General features: G+C 43.2%; 1 protein-coding gene and 1 long non-coding RNA gene across 15 annotated transcripts in view; both read right to left on the bottom strand.

The window, feature by feature from the left end:
* Positions 1–1,096: 1,096 nt before the first annotated feature.
* PLAGL1 (PLAG1 like zinc finger 1) overlaps positions 1,097–14,494 on the bottom strand; it is a 67,788-nt gene continuing 54,390 nt past the window's right edge. For 10 of the 14 annotated variants that reach the window (XM_064360605.1, XM_012474431.3, XM_064360604.1 and 7 more), the window contains 2 exons: positions 9,092–9,564; positions 1,097–3,465 (listed from right to left, as the gene is read on the bottom strand). In XM_064360605.1, coding sequence (XP_064216675.1) covers positions 2,226–3,465; positions 9,092–9,243 — 1,392 coding nt within the window. In that variant the 5' untranslated portion in view covers positions 9,244–9,564 and the 3' untranslated portion in view covers positions 1,097–2,225. The other 4 variants (XM_012474436.3, XM_012474438.3, XM_012474439.3 and 1 more) reach the window with 2 other exon arrangements.
* LOC135268323 (uncharacterized) lies at positions 5,062–7,350 on the bottom strand. Its single transcript, XR_010336597.1, has 2 exons — positions 5,759–7,350; positions 5,062–5,464 (listed from the first exon to the last, which is right to left on the bottom strand). It is a non-coding gene; the product is annotated as an uncharacterized LOC135268323 (long non-coding RNA).

The following is a 14,494-nucleotide window of genomic DNA, read 5'->3' as shown; positions in this document are numbered from 1 at the left end:
ACCTCATAAAATTTTTATTAGAACAATTAAACCATTTATTTCTGTCCTAATTTAAGTAGAATATCTGAAATTCTTATGGTATTTTGGGGACTGAACTCCAAATGCTATGTTCTTTCTGTGTTCAGGAAAATCAAGTATGTGTTGTGGAACTGACAGGTGACAGTAGTAAGCCATGTAAAAGTATCTGTGGAAGGTTCTAGAAATGGATCTTGGGAGGTTTTAGTTGAGATGAGCTACTCCTCTTTCCCCTTGTGCCCTAGGGGATTGCTTTCCATCTGAGAACAAAGAGCAAGGATATGGGAACTGACTTAAACATCCCAGAGCAGTGGACTCCTTCTAATGGAATAATTTCTATCACTCTGTCTCATTTCCTCCCCGCAGGTTCCACTGTAGTTTAAAGACCCGAGTCTGTCTGGCAGCTGGGTCTCATAGATTAAGCTTCCTTCTCAGTACCAACCCTGGGTAGCTGTTTGCCCCTTACACGGTCATCAGCATCATTGTTAAGAACTGTGAGTGGGTCAGGGTTTCTCACATTTGACCAGTGGGCTTCTTGGATAGACAAACTTGTCTTTCCTTTACCTACCCTCACCCTATTTTGGGGTAAAATAAAAAGAAACAGGTGTGTCAGATGTAAGTGGCATAATACTTTGAGGAAATTCCAGTAAGAAATAAGTAAATTTCTAATTTGACTAGAAATTAATGGTAAACACCATGTAAAAGGGGATCATCGTAGCCCAAATTAGACTAAACTCCTCTGGTAGACATATTCTAATCTATACATTCGAAATAAATTATGTCACATTAAAGAAGGATTTAAAATAGCGTTTTTAGAAATAAGATCTTAGTGCTGTGAATTTAACTGAAGCATATAAACAACTTCTATCTTAATGCATAATTATTTTACTCAAAAAAAGTAAAGTTCCTAATAGATGCTCAGTAGAGGTCAGAACAGTAGTTTCTGTGGGGGGAGTAATGACCAGGAGGGGGCGTGAGGGAGCCAGCTCGGAGCCGGAAGTGTTTTCTACCTTGATCTGAGTGTATGCAGTTCATGTTGACACAGGTGGGGCTGTATGAGAAATTAATTAGTCAAGCCAAATTGCAAGATTTGAAAACTTTATTAAATGCAAGATATATGTTTATGGAAAAAGAAAGCCTCTAAAAACAAAAGACAATGGAGCTTTAAAAAAGGTTACGTGTTACATCTTTAAAACTCATTAATAAGATAGCAAATTAAAGAGATTATAGTTACATTGTAAAACATAATCTTCTTTGAATAAAAGCTAATAATGACTTAAACTGATGAATTACAAAAGCACTTATTTATTGGTGATTAAAAACAATACTTACTTAAGAACTTAAGCAGCTTGAGTAGTAGTTTAAGCTAGACAGAGCAAAGAAAATTCTTAATATATATATATATTTTTAATTCCAGTAATATTTTCTTAAATTCCTGTTAAAAATATAATCAATATTAAAGTCAGCAAAATGTCTTTGACTGACGCCTGGATTATTTTACCACTTAACCTGGTTACACAGTGATTTTTTTTTTTTTCTGTCAGATGTAACTGACAACCAGTTTAGTCTTTAAGATAAATGAAGTGATAACTCACATTGCAGCATCTTGTGAAAAATATTCAGACTACATTTAAAATGCTTCTGTAAAATGGAGAACTCTATTGCTCCACAAGAAATTGTATATGCAAAACTACAGGTTGGCTATGGTAATAGTAACTAAACTACATCCAACCCTGAAGGTAGAAAAATCCCTGAAAAGAAATACACAGCCTAGTTATAATATGCCATATAAAGGTTATTTTCTTATTTTTAAAATTCTCCCAATTTGGAGAAATCCAAACCTTTCCATAGTTCCCTTACTAGGCAGTGCCACATAAAGTTATTTAGTTAACATTATGATGAGCATGGCTTACGATAAATTCCATATGACAAACACTTATATATAGCAGCCGTCATTTTGGATGTTGGTTATGACAATATTTGCAGTTTGATTACAGAACACGCATTCGTTACATTTGGTACAAAGCATGAACACTCAAGACAGATTGGCACAATACATGCAGTTTGAGAATTCTCTCATCTCAAGCCAGTCATCACTGAATAAGCCATATCCCAGTCCCGTTTTCCAAATCTTTCTCGTGTTGTAACTGACATTTAAAATGCTTCTCAAAACAACTTCCAGAATACGAAAAATACACTTTAAAAATCAGTTATCTGAATGCATGATGGAAATGAGGCAGGATAGCAGAGCCAGTGCCAGCTGAGAACACATGGGGGATGGGGGGCAGGGGGAGCTGACCCAGGCTCACAGTGCCCACAGCAATTTGGGGTTCCTGCTGCTGCTGCCCCAGACAGCTTAATCTGTGGGGCAGAGACTCCCCAGGCCCCAGGGGGAGAGTGCTATTCCCAAAGGTATTTTGGGTAGCAGGAGGGGGCAGCTGCCAGAAGCTCAACAGTGGGGACAGGTCCAGAGAGGCAGGTATTGTTAGGTTCACAGCATCTGCAGGCAGCTCCTTGGGCAGGCTTACTTTACCAGCATTGCCCTTAGCCAGATCAAAACCTGGGTTGAGCTTTTGAGGTGACTGAGGCTCTTGCAGAGGCAAGTCCTCAAACAAACTGATATTGCAAAAACCTTTAGTATCTGCCTTGAGGGGCAGGCTTGCAAGTGGGGCATATGAGGTAGAAGTGGTGTTGTACTTGTGATTGGGAAGGGGTGGTGGAGGAGAGCCAGGGGCTACCGAGGGATGGAGGGAGGCCAGGGACTCTGGTAGCGGCTGCATAGGCTGGGCAGCTTGTTCTGGGGGCCCAAAGGTGAGGCTGTGGACCTCAGGTGGCAAGCTACTTGCAAGCCCGTTCTGGGCAGAAGCTCCTAAAGAGAAAGGAGACAAGGCAGCAGCCTTCAGTTGGAATGAAGGCGCCATGGCATGGAAGGTGCTCAGAAGGTCTCCGTTCTGCAGGCTCTCTTTCATCAGCTCCTGTGAGTGGGTCTTCTTGGTATGCCGGGTGAGGTGATCCTTGCGCCCAAATCTCTGGGCACAGAACTGGCACAGGAAGTCCTTGCATCCTGTGTGGACCACCAAGTGGCGTCGCACATCCTTCCGGGTGTAGAAGCATCTTTCGCAGTGGTCGCATTGGTGCTTCTTTTCCTTGGTTCCACTAGGGGGCTTCTCTTCTGCATGGGATTTGAGGTGATCCAGCAGCACCTCGGTGCTCCCTAGCTCCAGGGCACAGACCCCACAGGTGAGGTCGCCACTGCTGGCCGCATGGAGGGCCAGGTGCCTCTTATAGCCCAGCAGGGTGTGATACTTCTTCCCGCACTCGTCACACCCATAGGCCATTTTGTTGGGGTCGTGGGTCTGGAGGTGGTTTTTCAGGTGGTCTTTCCGGTTGAATGTCTTCCCACAGTAAACGCACCGGTGAGATTTCTGAGGAGAATGGGTCGCCATGTGCCTAGAAGCAGAAGGAGAAATTTCGCAATAGAGAGCTGTTTTAAGGGATGAAGAAAGGTGTAGAAACACTATTATATCAAAGTTTTCTCTGGGTCTTGGTAGAATTTTCAAAATTCTTTTCTATATTTTCCAAATATATAAACTTTCATGATTTAAAAAAGCAAGCCATACTAAAGACATAATGCATCTTTTGCACCTATAAAACGTTTTTGGAGACAGGCTCTCACTCCTTCGCCCATGCTGGAGTGCAGTGGTGCATCACGGCTCACTGCTGCTTCAACCTCCTGAGCTCAAGCAATCTTCCCACCTTCGCCTCACAAGTAGCTGGGGCAACAGGCACACACCACCAGGCCTGGCTAATTTTTTTTTCCATTCCTTAATTTTTTGTAGAGACAATGTCTCAATATGCCTATGCTGGTCTCAAACTCCTGGGCTCAACTGATCCTCCTGCCTTGGCCTCCCAAAGTGTTGGGATTACAGACAGGAGTCACCGTGCCTGGACAGAATATTCTTTAAGAAACATGTTTTCTTAATGTATACAGATTTCTAAACAAAGTATGCAAGTATTTAAAAATATGTGACCATGAAAAATCATTTTCAGAAAGAGGTTAAAGGGGTATTTTATATACTTTGGAAATTCAAGTGACTCAATTTGCCTGCTACCCAGAACCGCGTAATGCCCCAGTTTTAGGTTATTGTTTCTAGTTCTGATGTTTCTGTTGATTCAGACAAAAAGTTCAGGCCATGGACATATAACTCTTAGGAGCCTCTTAAAAAACCCATCCTTAAGAAAAGTGTCTAATAGGACCCCGAACGTCAGCCCACTGCCTGTGCTCTCAGCCTCAGCCTCTGCCCACCATGAGATCTCATCACTGTCTTGATTTCCTTCATTGAATGCTTGCCTATCATCTGTCATCTCCAGTGTTACTGCCAGTCTCCATTACCTCAAATTTTCCCTCTAAGACATCTTCAACTCACTTATTGAAGGTCACTGGTAATTTAATTGACAAAATTCAAACAGACTTTTTTCTTTAACTACTAAGCTGCTACTCCTAAGAGTTGTAAGTATTTCTTCAACAAGGGCTTCAGGGACAAGTAGTTTGTCTAGTGAATTTGGAATTTCAAAGTAGCTCTTTTATATTTGTAAAGCAGAAATTGGTCATGGAAAGCCATCAAAATTCCATCTCTTTCATAGTTCCACTGACCTGCTAACATCTAAACTCAATGTTGGCTTTTAAAAACTCAGTGGGGGCTGGGCACAGTGGCTCACACCTGTAATCCCAGCACTTTGGGAGGCCGAGGCGGGCAGATCACAAGGTCAGGAGATTGAGACCATCCTGGCTAACACGGTGAAACCCCGTCTCTACTAAAAATACAAAAAGTTAGCTGGGTGTGGTAGCACATGCCTGTAGTCCCAGCTACTGGGGAGGCTGAGGCAGGAGAATCACTCTGGGAGATGGAGGTTGCAGAGCTGCAGTGAGCCGAGATCGTGCCACTGCACTCCAGCCTGGGTGACAGAGTGAGACTCTGTCTCAAAAAACAAAAACAAAAAACAAAAGACTCAGTGGTGTAAGGAAACCCTGAGTTTGTCATCCTTAAGCTCTAAAAACGTTCATTTTAATAACTAAAACACCAAGCACTATATATTAGTATCTTCTATAAAACAGAATCCTTCATTACAACTTGTAGCTTCATATCCTTCAGGGCAGTTACCTCCTTTAGGGGATTTGTCATGAGAGGCTAAAGCTTGTCCTAACTGACAATTTAAGTGCAGTCCTACACTGTGAGCTTTTACGTTAGATACTAAAGAATTTCTAAGAACTAATTCCATAAAAGAGATAGGATCTCTTTAAGACAGTATGTTTAAGTCAAAAGTATACTTAATTATCCCTTTCAGCCAACATCTGCCCTATACTGTTTATTCCTGCTCCTTTTGTGGAGCCAGAATTGGTGAGGGGTCTACAATAGCCGCTGTTGGGTGGAGGCCCCCATTAAGAGGCCTACTGGACCTGTAATCCCAGCACTTTGGGAGGCCGAGGCGGGTGGATCACGAGGTCAAGAGATCGAGACCATCCTGGTCAACATTGTGAAACCCCGTCTCTACTAATACAAAAAAATTAGCTGGGCATGGTGGCGCGTGCCTGTAATCCCAGCTACTCAGGAAGCTGAGGCAGGGGAATTGCCTGAACCCAGGAGGCGGAGGTTGCGGTGAGCCGAGATCGCGCCATTGCACTCCAGCCTGGGTAACAAGAGCGAAACTCCGTCTCAAAAAAAAAAAAAAAAAAAAAAGAGGCCTACTGGAAGCCAGTTCCAAAAATATAAAGCTGATCTGGATCAAACTGGCATTTTCTTAAAAATAAAGTAAAACCTCACACTTCCCTGCTCTCTCTCTTCAAAAAAAAAGTCTGCTGTGTGAATCCCTTCCCTTCCCTCCAAGACACCATGGCTTGTTTGCACATAACATGATAATATGGTGGGTGCCGTAAGGCAGGGACAGGAACCAATACAATGGGCATCTGAGAAACCAGATTGTGCTGATGTCTCCACATTCTAGGTCTATCTAAATAAATGCACAGGTTGGAGAAAGGGTTTTAGAACATGTTAGAGAGACTGAATAGCCATGTTGTTCTAAATAAATAAGTATGAGGGGGGCTGGCTTACACACTTGGTATTTGAACCTTTTCTTTGGCCCAGTACTGGTGAATGAGACCCCACAGCTAGGGGCCAGTTTGTGCCTCTCTCTTTTCTTTCATTATAAAGGATTTTCATCTGATTTGATTTCATTGACCACGCATGGGTAGATCAATACAGGTTAACGACTCTGCACCTGGTTTATTTCCTACCCACTCTTTCCTGTCCTACACCCATACTACCTATAAGTGGGGCACAGGCTGACACCCCAGTAGTACTCACTGCCTTCCAAACTTCACTAGCTCCCCCCGCCCCCAGCTTCTGAATTTTTTGACTCTTTCCCTTGCCTGGCATCTACTTCTTTCCCTTTTAATTTATCCCTTTCTTACTTATGCAACAATCCTGACCTAGAACATTCTCATCTTATAGCTGAAATGACTTCAATGACTTGTTTCTTTCCCTCAAATTTTTTGTCTTACCTTATAACCCATGAAAACAGCTCTAGTATGTCCTAGCGTCAGTACCCAATGCCACCATCTTTGGGTATCGTCTGGATCACGGTCAGTGATCTCAGAATTCTTTAGCGGTTGATTCTTCACATTAGGAATTCCAACCTTGCCAACTCATCTTTTCTTGCCTGTTGTTGTCTCTATCTAACTGGTTTCATTATCTGCTGTACTGGGACCCACATTCTGTTTTCTGGTTACGCAAGTCAGTTATTTTCTCCTTCAACCTCTGCTTATAAAATAGAGCTTATGTTGCAACTGATAGCAAACGAGATGGAATGCTGCCCCATCATTTTTCTTAAAGCAAATCCGAAAGCATCCTGCCATCTCACACTCTTCCATTCCTTTACGGTATCACTGCTTCAGGCAAGAGAGGCAAGAAATGGGGGCTGGGGAAGGGAAGGTGGTTCTTAAGTACCCTGACTGCTTCCCTTTTTTGCCTCTCTTTATGCCCTTAACCGAACAAGCCATTTTCCTTGCTCAGAACAACTATGTTCTAAACATGACTTAAGACTTCTTTTTCAGTGCAGTTTACCGTAGTAAATTATTTCTCAGAACATGCGGGAGACCGACTCTACTGCCATCCTACCCAAATAAACATGTACTCAAGTCCTGCGATCCACCCCATGCTTTTCATGCACATGTCCAGCATGTGTGTATGAAAAGTCGGCCTTCGGTATACACAGGTTTAACATCCTGCAAATACTGTACTTTCAATCTGCATTTGGTCAAAAAAAATTCATATATAAGCGGACCTATGCAGCTCAAACTCATGTCGTTCAAGGGTCAACTGTAATCCCAACAGTTCTACTCCACGAATTCTTCTTTTCTAAACATTTCTCCTTCTATGTGTTTCGGTCTTTATCCACAGTTTTAGTGTCCTCGCTGTGGCTCAGGTGCAGCCAGGAGTGCCCTCGTGTGTGGGTAAGGATGCTTACCCCACGCACATGCAAGAAGCTTCATGCAAAACACGGAGCCCTGCAACAAAATCATGCACACGATAGGCACTCAATACTTCTACTTGTGACAGTTGGAGGGGGCCCATGTACAGAGGCACTTGAATTTTAAAATATCTAAGCATTTACAGGCTAATTTTAAAAACCAACTTATTATATTTCATTATGTATCACAGTGGTATTCTTAAGGCCGAGGAGCATAATTTGTATCTTTTCAAGTCTTTCAAGTGCCTTCCTCCAGGGTCACTCCAAGATTTAATAATGTGGTCTGTGGTACTACCACTCAGATGGAAAGTCTCACTTGCTAAAACCTGGCTCTCTCCAGGCATTTGTATGTGGACAAAGTTGAAACTTTTTTATTTCATAAAATTAAAGGCAAATGGTGCATTTCCCTTCACCAAGTATCAAATGCAGCACGTGTGAGTGGGCGCTCTGTGTGCGTGGCTCTGAGTGGACACAGACACAACACACGCCATGCCCATTACCCGTCCCAGAGCCCTGCAGCGCAGCCACTGCGTGTACGCGGAGTCTTTCCTGTAATAGTGAAAAGATCCCCTGGGGGCAGAAACTACACCTACTATATTCATTTCCCTCATAGAAGCAGGTACCTAACAGGCATTCAATAAATAATTCAGATAAAATGTAATTTTTTTGCAAGACTCAAAAATAGTGGTTTTTATCCTTTCATGTGCCATGGATACCTTTAAAACTCTGATGAGATGCACCTGCTCTGCCCCTGCATACCCACCTGAACTCCACTCACTAGGGTGGCTTTCCACCCACGCTGAGAAACTGTGTTCCAAAAACTCATACTTGGGTTGTCTCCTCCCAGCTGCACTCTCAGGGCCTCGCCCAGCCCCTTGCATTTCATCCCTAGATTCTGACAGCAGGTTTCAAATCAGCGTACGTGCCACTTCCTCAAATTATGAGTCCTCTGTCTAGAATACTAAACGAATCATATTACCTCACTACTTACACACCTGAATGAGACAAACCCTCTCAGACAGAGGCGAGGCCTGCTATATGTGGCTTCCTTCCTGCCTGCACTTTGAGCCTCGCCTGCTCCTCCTTGGGGTAGTACCCTTGGTACATGGGTGCTTTAAGGCCAAGACTTATGGCTTTCCCAGAACCTCCGCTCCTCCTCCTCCTATTACATTGTGTCACAGGTTAAGATTGCCCCCATCTGAGAAGCCTTCCCAAGTTTCTTCAAGCAGTGAGAACAACTTCTTCCACCTGTATAGCTCTGTCAAAGCACTGAGGTTGCATTTTGTTTTCCTATTTCTCCAGCCATGGGGAGAGGCCTGGTATATTGTAGGTGCACAAGAAATCTCTGTTGAAAGAATGAACTGACACTGTACAACAAGACTGTCACATACAACCACAGGAATCACGGGATGCAGCTTTAAAGAATCCCTTAAAGGCTAAAATGCATCCGTATCCCAGGTCCCTTTCCCCTTGCATCGCATGGTCTGGGAGCTAGAAAAGCCATTCAAATGTACTTGTAAAAGTGCATACCTTTGCTAAAGCCTCTCACCTCATCAATTTATATCTGGAAACAAAGGCTTTGCCACAATCAGGCTGCAAGCACTTGTACGGCCGCTCCCTGGAGTGGGAATAATTGTGAATCGTGAACTTCTCCAGGGTGAGGAAGGTCTTGCCACATAATTGGCAGGGGAACGTGGCCATGGGCTTTGCTTCTCACAACTTTCTTTTCAGATGTGCTGACCAAACGCTGTGCCATTTAAGCACAAACAGAAGGATGGTGCTGGCACATCAGCAGAGCCCCTGCAGCTGAACTCCTGACCACGGGAGAGGCAGCATCGTGGACCTGGTTCTACCCAGACATGGGCCTCTCAGCTGTCACTAGCTTTGTTTCCTGCTTTCACACATCCCAGTTTATATGCAGTCTCAAGCTTGGGAAAGAAAGTCTGAGGCACAGGTGCGATTCAGGAGCAGAAAGGTAATGAGCATCACTATAGCTGGGACATGTCGTGGGTCCCCGGATTGCTGTGGAGAGAGAGAGAAGAGGAACAGTTTTCTTGCATTAGCCATTTGAAAACAATGCTTTTCCTCCCTGACCGCTTCAGAATCAACTACCCACAATCAACACGTTCCTTTAAATGGTGCTCATGGAACACAATTCTTGCTGCGAGAGGGCTTTCTACGTATCAGTCTACACATCTGGCTTCTCAGAGGGTAAGGAATCACAGCACTGATGGCCAGTGGAGCACACGTGCCCTCTGATAAGGACAGTTCTTTCCACCGACCCAGTATTATCTATTTCAGGTCAGTGTGAAGCTCAACTGACCAAAGGAGACAAAAACCAAAACAAACTTCCCTCAGTGTGTTTAAGTGTTTTTACTGGTCCCTAAACAAAAATCACCCACGCTTATTCAAACCATAGGTTCTTCCTCTTCGCTCATTGTTAGCATAACATTAGTTGCTTATGACACCTGTTTAAACTTCCAGAGGATAAGAAATAATTTGTATACACCTAAGTTAATTTGTTTGTAAGATTACTCTGCAGAAGGGTTGATGTAAACAGAATGTGGGTAAAGCTAGTCTAGTCTAGTTGCACTGATGTGATGAGGAGGGAAAACATTCCCAGGGCACAAAGCTGGTAGCTCAGGAACCAGCTCAGGCCACATTCAGATTTGTAGGCACCATCCTCTAGTAAGTTCTACTAATCTCTTCCCCTTTGTTTATGGACCTTTCTTCATTCCCTGGCCCTACCTTGGAGGGCTCATTCAGCTACCCACTGGTAGGCCACTTCCAGGAGGTGGGCCTCCTGCCTCCTCAAACCCAACTTGCCTCAAACCCAAATCATTATCACCCTTCTGACTTAGCCAGAGTCACCAAAACCCAAGTTCTTCTTTTTCTACCAACTGGCCATCGTTGGAGGAACCTGAAGTGTCTGAGGCTGCATCATAAACAATACTCCACTTACAAGGGTGGCTTTCCACCCACACTGAGAAACTGTGTTCCAAAAACTTATACTTGGAGATGTCTCCCCCTAGCTTCACTCTCAGGACCTGGACCAGCGCCCCACATTTCCTCCCTGGCCTCTGACAGCAGGTTCCAAATCAGCCTACCTGTCACTAGCTGCCAGGGTGAAGCCCTGAATCACTACCACCCTGTGCTATTCCAGACAGAGTCATTCTCAGGAGGGTAAATGCTTACCTTTCAAGTGCCAATACTTTAAAAAAATTAAGAGTACTGTATGCTTAGGTGAAGTACACTTGAGTAGCTTTTGTCCACAGGCCAGCATTTGCTAAGCTCTGCCAGTAAGCAGGGCACTCACAGTAAACTGCCCAATCGTCACGAGTCTTTAAAGCCTTCCCTGCTCCTTGCAGTCACTCATTTATTGCCATGTCTCTAGAGCTGCTCTGTACTATTAAAAGTTAATTTTTACTTACCTTTTTGGTTACTTATCAGAAAGTATGAGTCTAACGAGACGCAACTTTATTGTAGTAACAGTTTCAGCCTGTTTAAATATAGCATTACACAGCACATACACATAACCAAACACATATTCCTTTTCTAACCAGCAAAGAGTACAGGAAACTTGTAGAGTTCCTCATCTTCTGTTGCAGATGTGTTCAGTGTCTGGACAGAGTTCACAGTACCAAGCAAAACCCCTCACCATCCTGCCCCACCTACTTGGAAACTTGAAAGCTGACTTAGGCACTTTCGGTAAGCACTAATCCAAACCAGGGGACACACAAGTGTCCTCAGCCAGCTCGTTGGCACCAAACCTTCTTTCTGATGGCTTTGAGTCTAGCAGCATGCACAACCTCTGCAATTAACTGTGATTTTAACTGATTACCTGTCCTGACTCTGCCCAAACCCCTTTCCCCCAACCCCTGCTTCCCTGCTAGTATTCCAGTTCATGCCTGAGGCTCTACCTTGAGACATCCTCAACAGCCCCTGTCACAAACAAAATAGCTCCTTCTAGGAATTCTATTCCGCCTGCCGAATTTACTCTGCTAGGTATCACGATCTGTTCTACTTCTCATCCAGCCTAAGTCTGGCCATAATACCAGCCCAGCTCTAAAACACACTCATTCACTTGGAACGGCTCTGTGTTCTTTCCATGTCTATTAAAAAAAACTAACACACACACACACAGTACGAAGTTTGAAAATCCATCTTTTTCTCCTTCCCTTTATAGCTGAACTCAAAACGGCACTCGTCCCACTCTTCCTTTCAGAGAAGGAGCTGGTTTGGTGGGGAGGGTTTTGTATTTCACCTACTTAACTCCCTGCATAGACACTTTTTTTTCAACTTATCTCAGTAAACTGATACTCCCCAACTCTTGCTTTATGAGATGACCAGTATGTCCAATAGAACTTTCTGCAATGATGGAAGTGTCACATATGTGATGGCTACTGAACACTCAAAACGTGCCTCTGAGAAACTGAAATTTTTACTTTATTTAACTTTAATTTAAATTGCCACATCGAGCCAGTGGCTGCTGTCCTGGATGGCACAGGCAGACTCTTGGTTTCTCCATCAAAAGAGATGAAGGCGACGTTGTGCTTTGGACGCAACTGTGCTACTGATTCAGCCTCAGGTGTTTACCCTGAAGCTGTAACTCCAGTCGCTTGTTCTATGAATCCAGTGGAAAGATTCCCCAGTTCAAATTCCAGCTTACCCACGTTAACTATCTCCTGAGTTTCCATTTCCTCATGTGATAGTTACCTGATGTATGTAAACAGACTGCTGGGACAATCGACTGGGACAAAATGGATCGGAAGGCACACTGAATCTAAATAAACACCCTACAAATATGCAGCATTCATGAAACACTGGGATTGAAAGTACTGTAGAACCATGTGTCAATGTACAGCTTATGTTCTAACTGTTTAGCTGTGGGTATAACAGGAAAGAGACACATTTTCTCCCTATGGATACTATACCATATCGATGATCATACTGGAAGCAAGTGGCAGTGTGGAAAAGTGTGCAGAAAGGACACAAGGTGGCAATTAAAACGCCTGTGTTTTTTATTTCTCAGCAGATACAAACCTTGACTAATTGCTTACCAAACACACTAGGAGTACAAAGAAAAAATAAAAAATACTCAATTGAAAAAACTGCCCTTTGGCACTGAATGAAATTTTCCAGATCTCTTTCCAGCCACTTCTTCCCTAGATTCGAAAGGCCAGCAGTCATGGACCTCACCCATACCTACATTTCCCTTGAGCCTTCAAAGATGAAGGGGACAATCAGAGCTTTAGACATGGCCCTGGTTTATTTCAAGTTGAGGCACATTTCCTTCAACTTCAAGTTTCCCTTCAAAAAACAAAGCCTCTCATTTTAATGCTTATTTCATGATATCTTTTCCTAAGGCTTTATCTTGAGTCCCAGGTCTGTGTGTGGGTTTTTTGTTTTTGTTTGTTTGTTTGTTTGTTTTTTGAGACAGAGTTTCACTGTTCTTGCCCAGGCTGGAGTGCAATGGTGCAATCTTGGCTCACTGCAACCTCCGCCTCCTGGGTTCAAACGATTCCTGCCTCAGCCTCCCGAGTGGATTACAAGCACCCACTACCACATCCAGTTAATTTTCTGTATTTTTAATAGAGACAGGGTTTCACTGTCTTGACCAGGTTGATCTTGAACTCCAGACCTCAAGTGATCTACCTGCCTTGGCCTCCCAAAGTGCTGGGATTACAGGCGTGAGCCACTGTGCCTGGCCCCAGGTCTGTGTGTTTCATATACTAAGCCTAACACTAAGTGCAAAGATGGTCCTCAGGACAAAGTTTGTTATATGATAGTGAATATTCTTAAATTTCTTCAGAAAGTCATTAATGAACTCAAATTCATAGTAATCTTTATCACCGTAACTATGCATTTCTTCAATATGGGCCTTAGAATACAAATATTTGTTTTCATGATATAATAATAAACTTCTGTAAAAATAAGACCATCTTCACCAACAGGCAATAAACTCTGTGGCTGAGGATCAAAGCTTAGCTATTGAAAAAAAAAAACTGTATATGTATATATAACATCTCTCATCACCATGCACCTGATCAGTTCTGGCTGTTTACTGATGATTCTAATCTTTGGTTGAAACCCAATGCGCTTTCTGGCCAACATCTTTAAAACAACTATGACAACTTTATATTATCTGGCAAACCACCAGTGATCCTAATGGAACCGACAGAGCAATGGTCCTGATGAGAGTCAGTCTGTTCTGTGACTTGACATAGAGATTGCATTTGAGTCTTAAATACAGTGCTGAACTTCAACACCTGTCACCCTGGAGAGATAGTAAGTCTTACCCCCAAAACATCTCAGGACATAATTTTCAGTCCCCTTGATTCTAAAAATACTGAGTGAGTGATACAGATCTGCGAGTATGCCAAAGAAGGCTTGTGCCATCTGCTTCATTCTGCTCATGTTGATTATTTTGGGGATGAGAGAGGAGCAGACTGGAAGAAGAACATATATATATATGGTAACAGCTAGGAAAGACTGTGTTCCCAGGGGACTGGGGCATACGATGGTGGAGGGGGAAGTCAGACACAAGTGTAGTTCCAGGACTTCCCCAATGCTACGTAACAGAATCATCTGATGGACACAACTGTTTTACAACATTCTTAAAATAAACCAGGACTTCTGGCTTCAATTTCCATTGTCCCTAGTGACACAACACAAGGACCATTTCTGAGATGAAAGTGAATTTCCACTTTTGGTCTTCCAACATGGGTGTTTTTCTCAATATCAGAGACTGAATTCTGTTAACGCAGTGACTAAGCTCTTACTTTCTAAGAAATGAGGCTTAAGATAAACAAGAAAGGCAAAGTGAAATATTTCTGTAATATTCAGAGAGAAAATTGAGAAAGCTGTCCAGATGACTATACCACAGCTTTGGAACATCAAATCTGCATCTTAGCCAGAACATCTGAAAAGAGACAGGGTGTGTTCTGTTTAC

Source organism: Aotus nancymaae, unplaced genomic scaffold (genome assembly GCF_030222135.1).
Source record: "Aotus nancymaae isolate 86718 unplaced genomic scaffold, 86718_ANA_hifiasm-v0.15.2.pri h1tg000040l, whole genome shotgun sequence".
Lineage (NCBI taxonomy): Eukaryota > Metazoa > Chordata > Mammalia > Primates > Aotidae > Aotus > Aotus nancymaae.
This window is presented reverse-complemented; position numbering and strand designations above follow the sequence as displayed.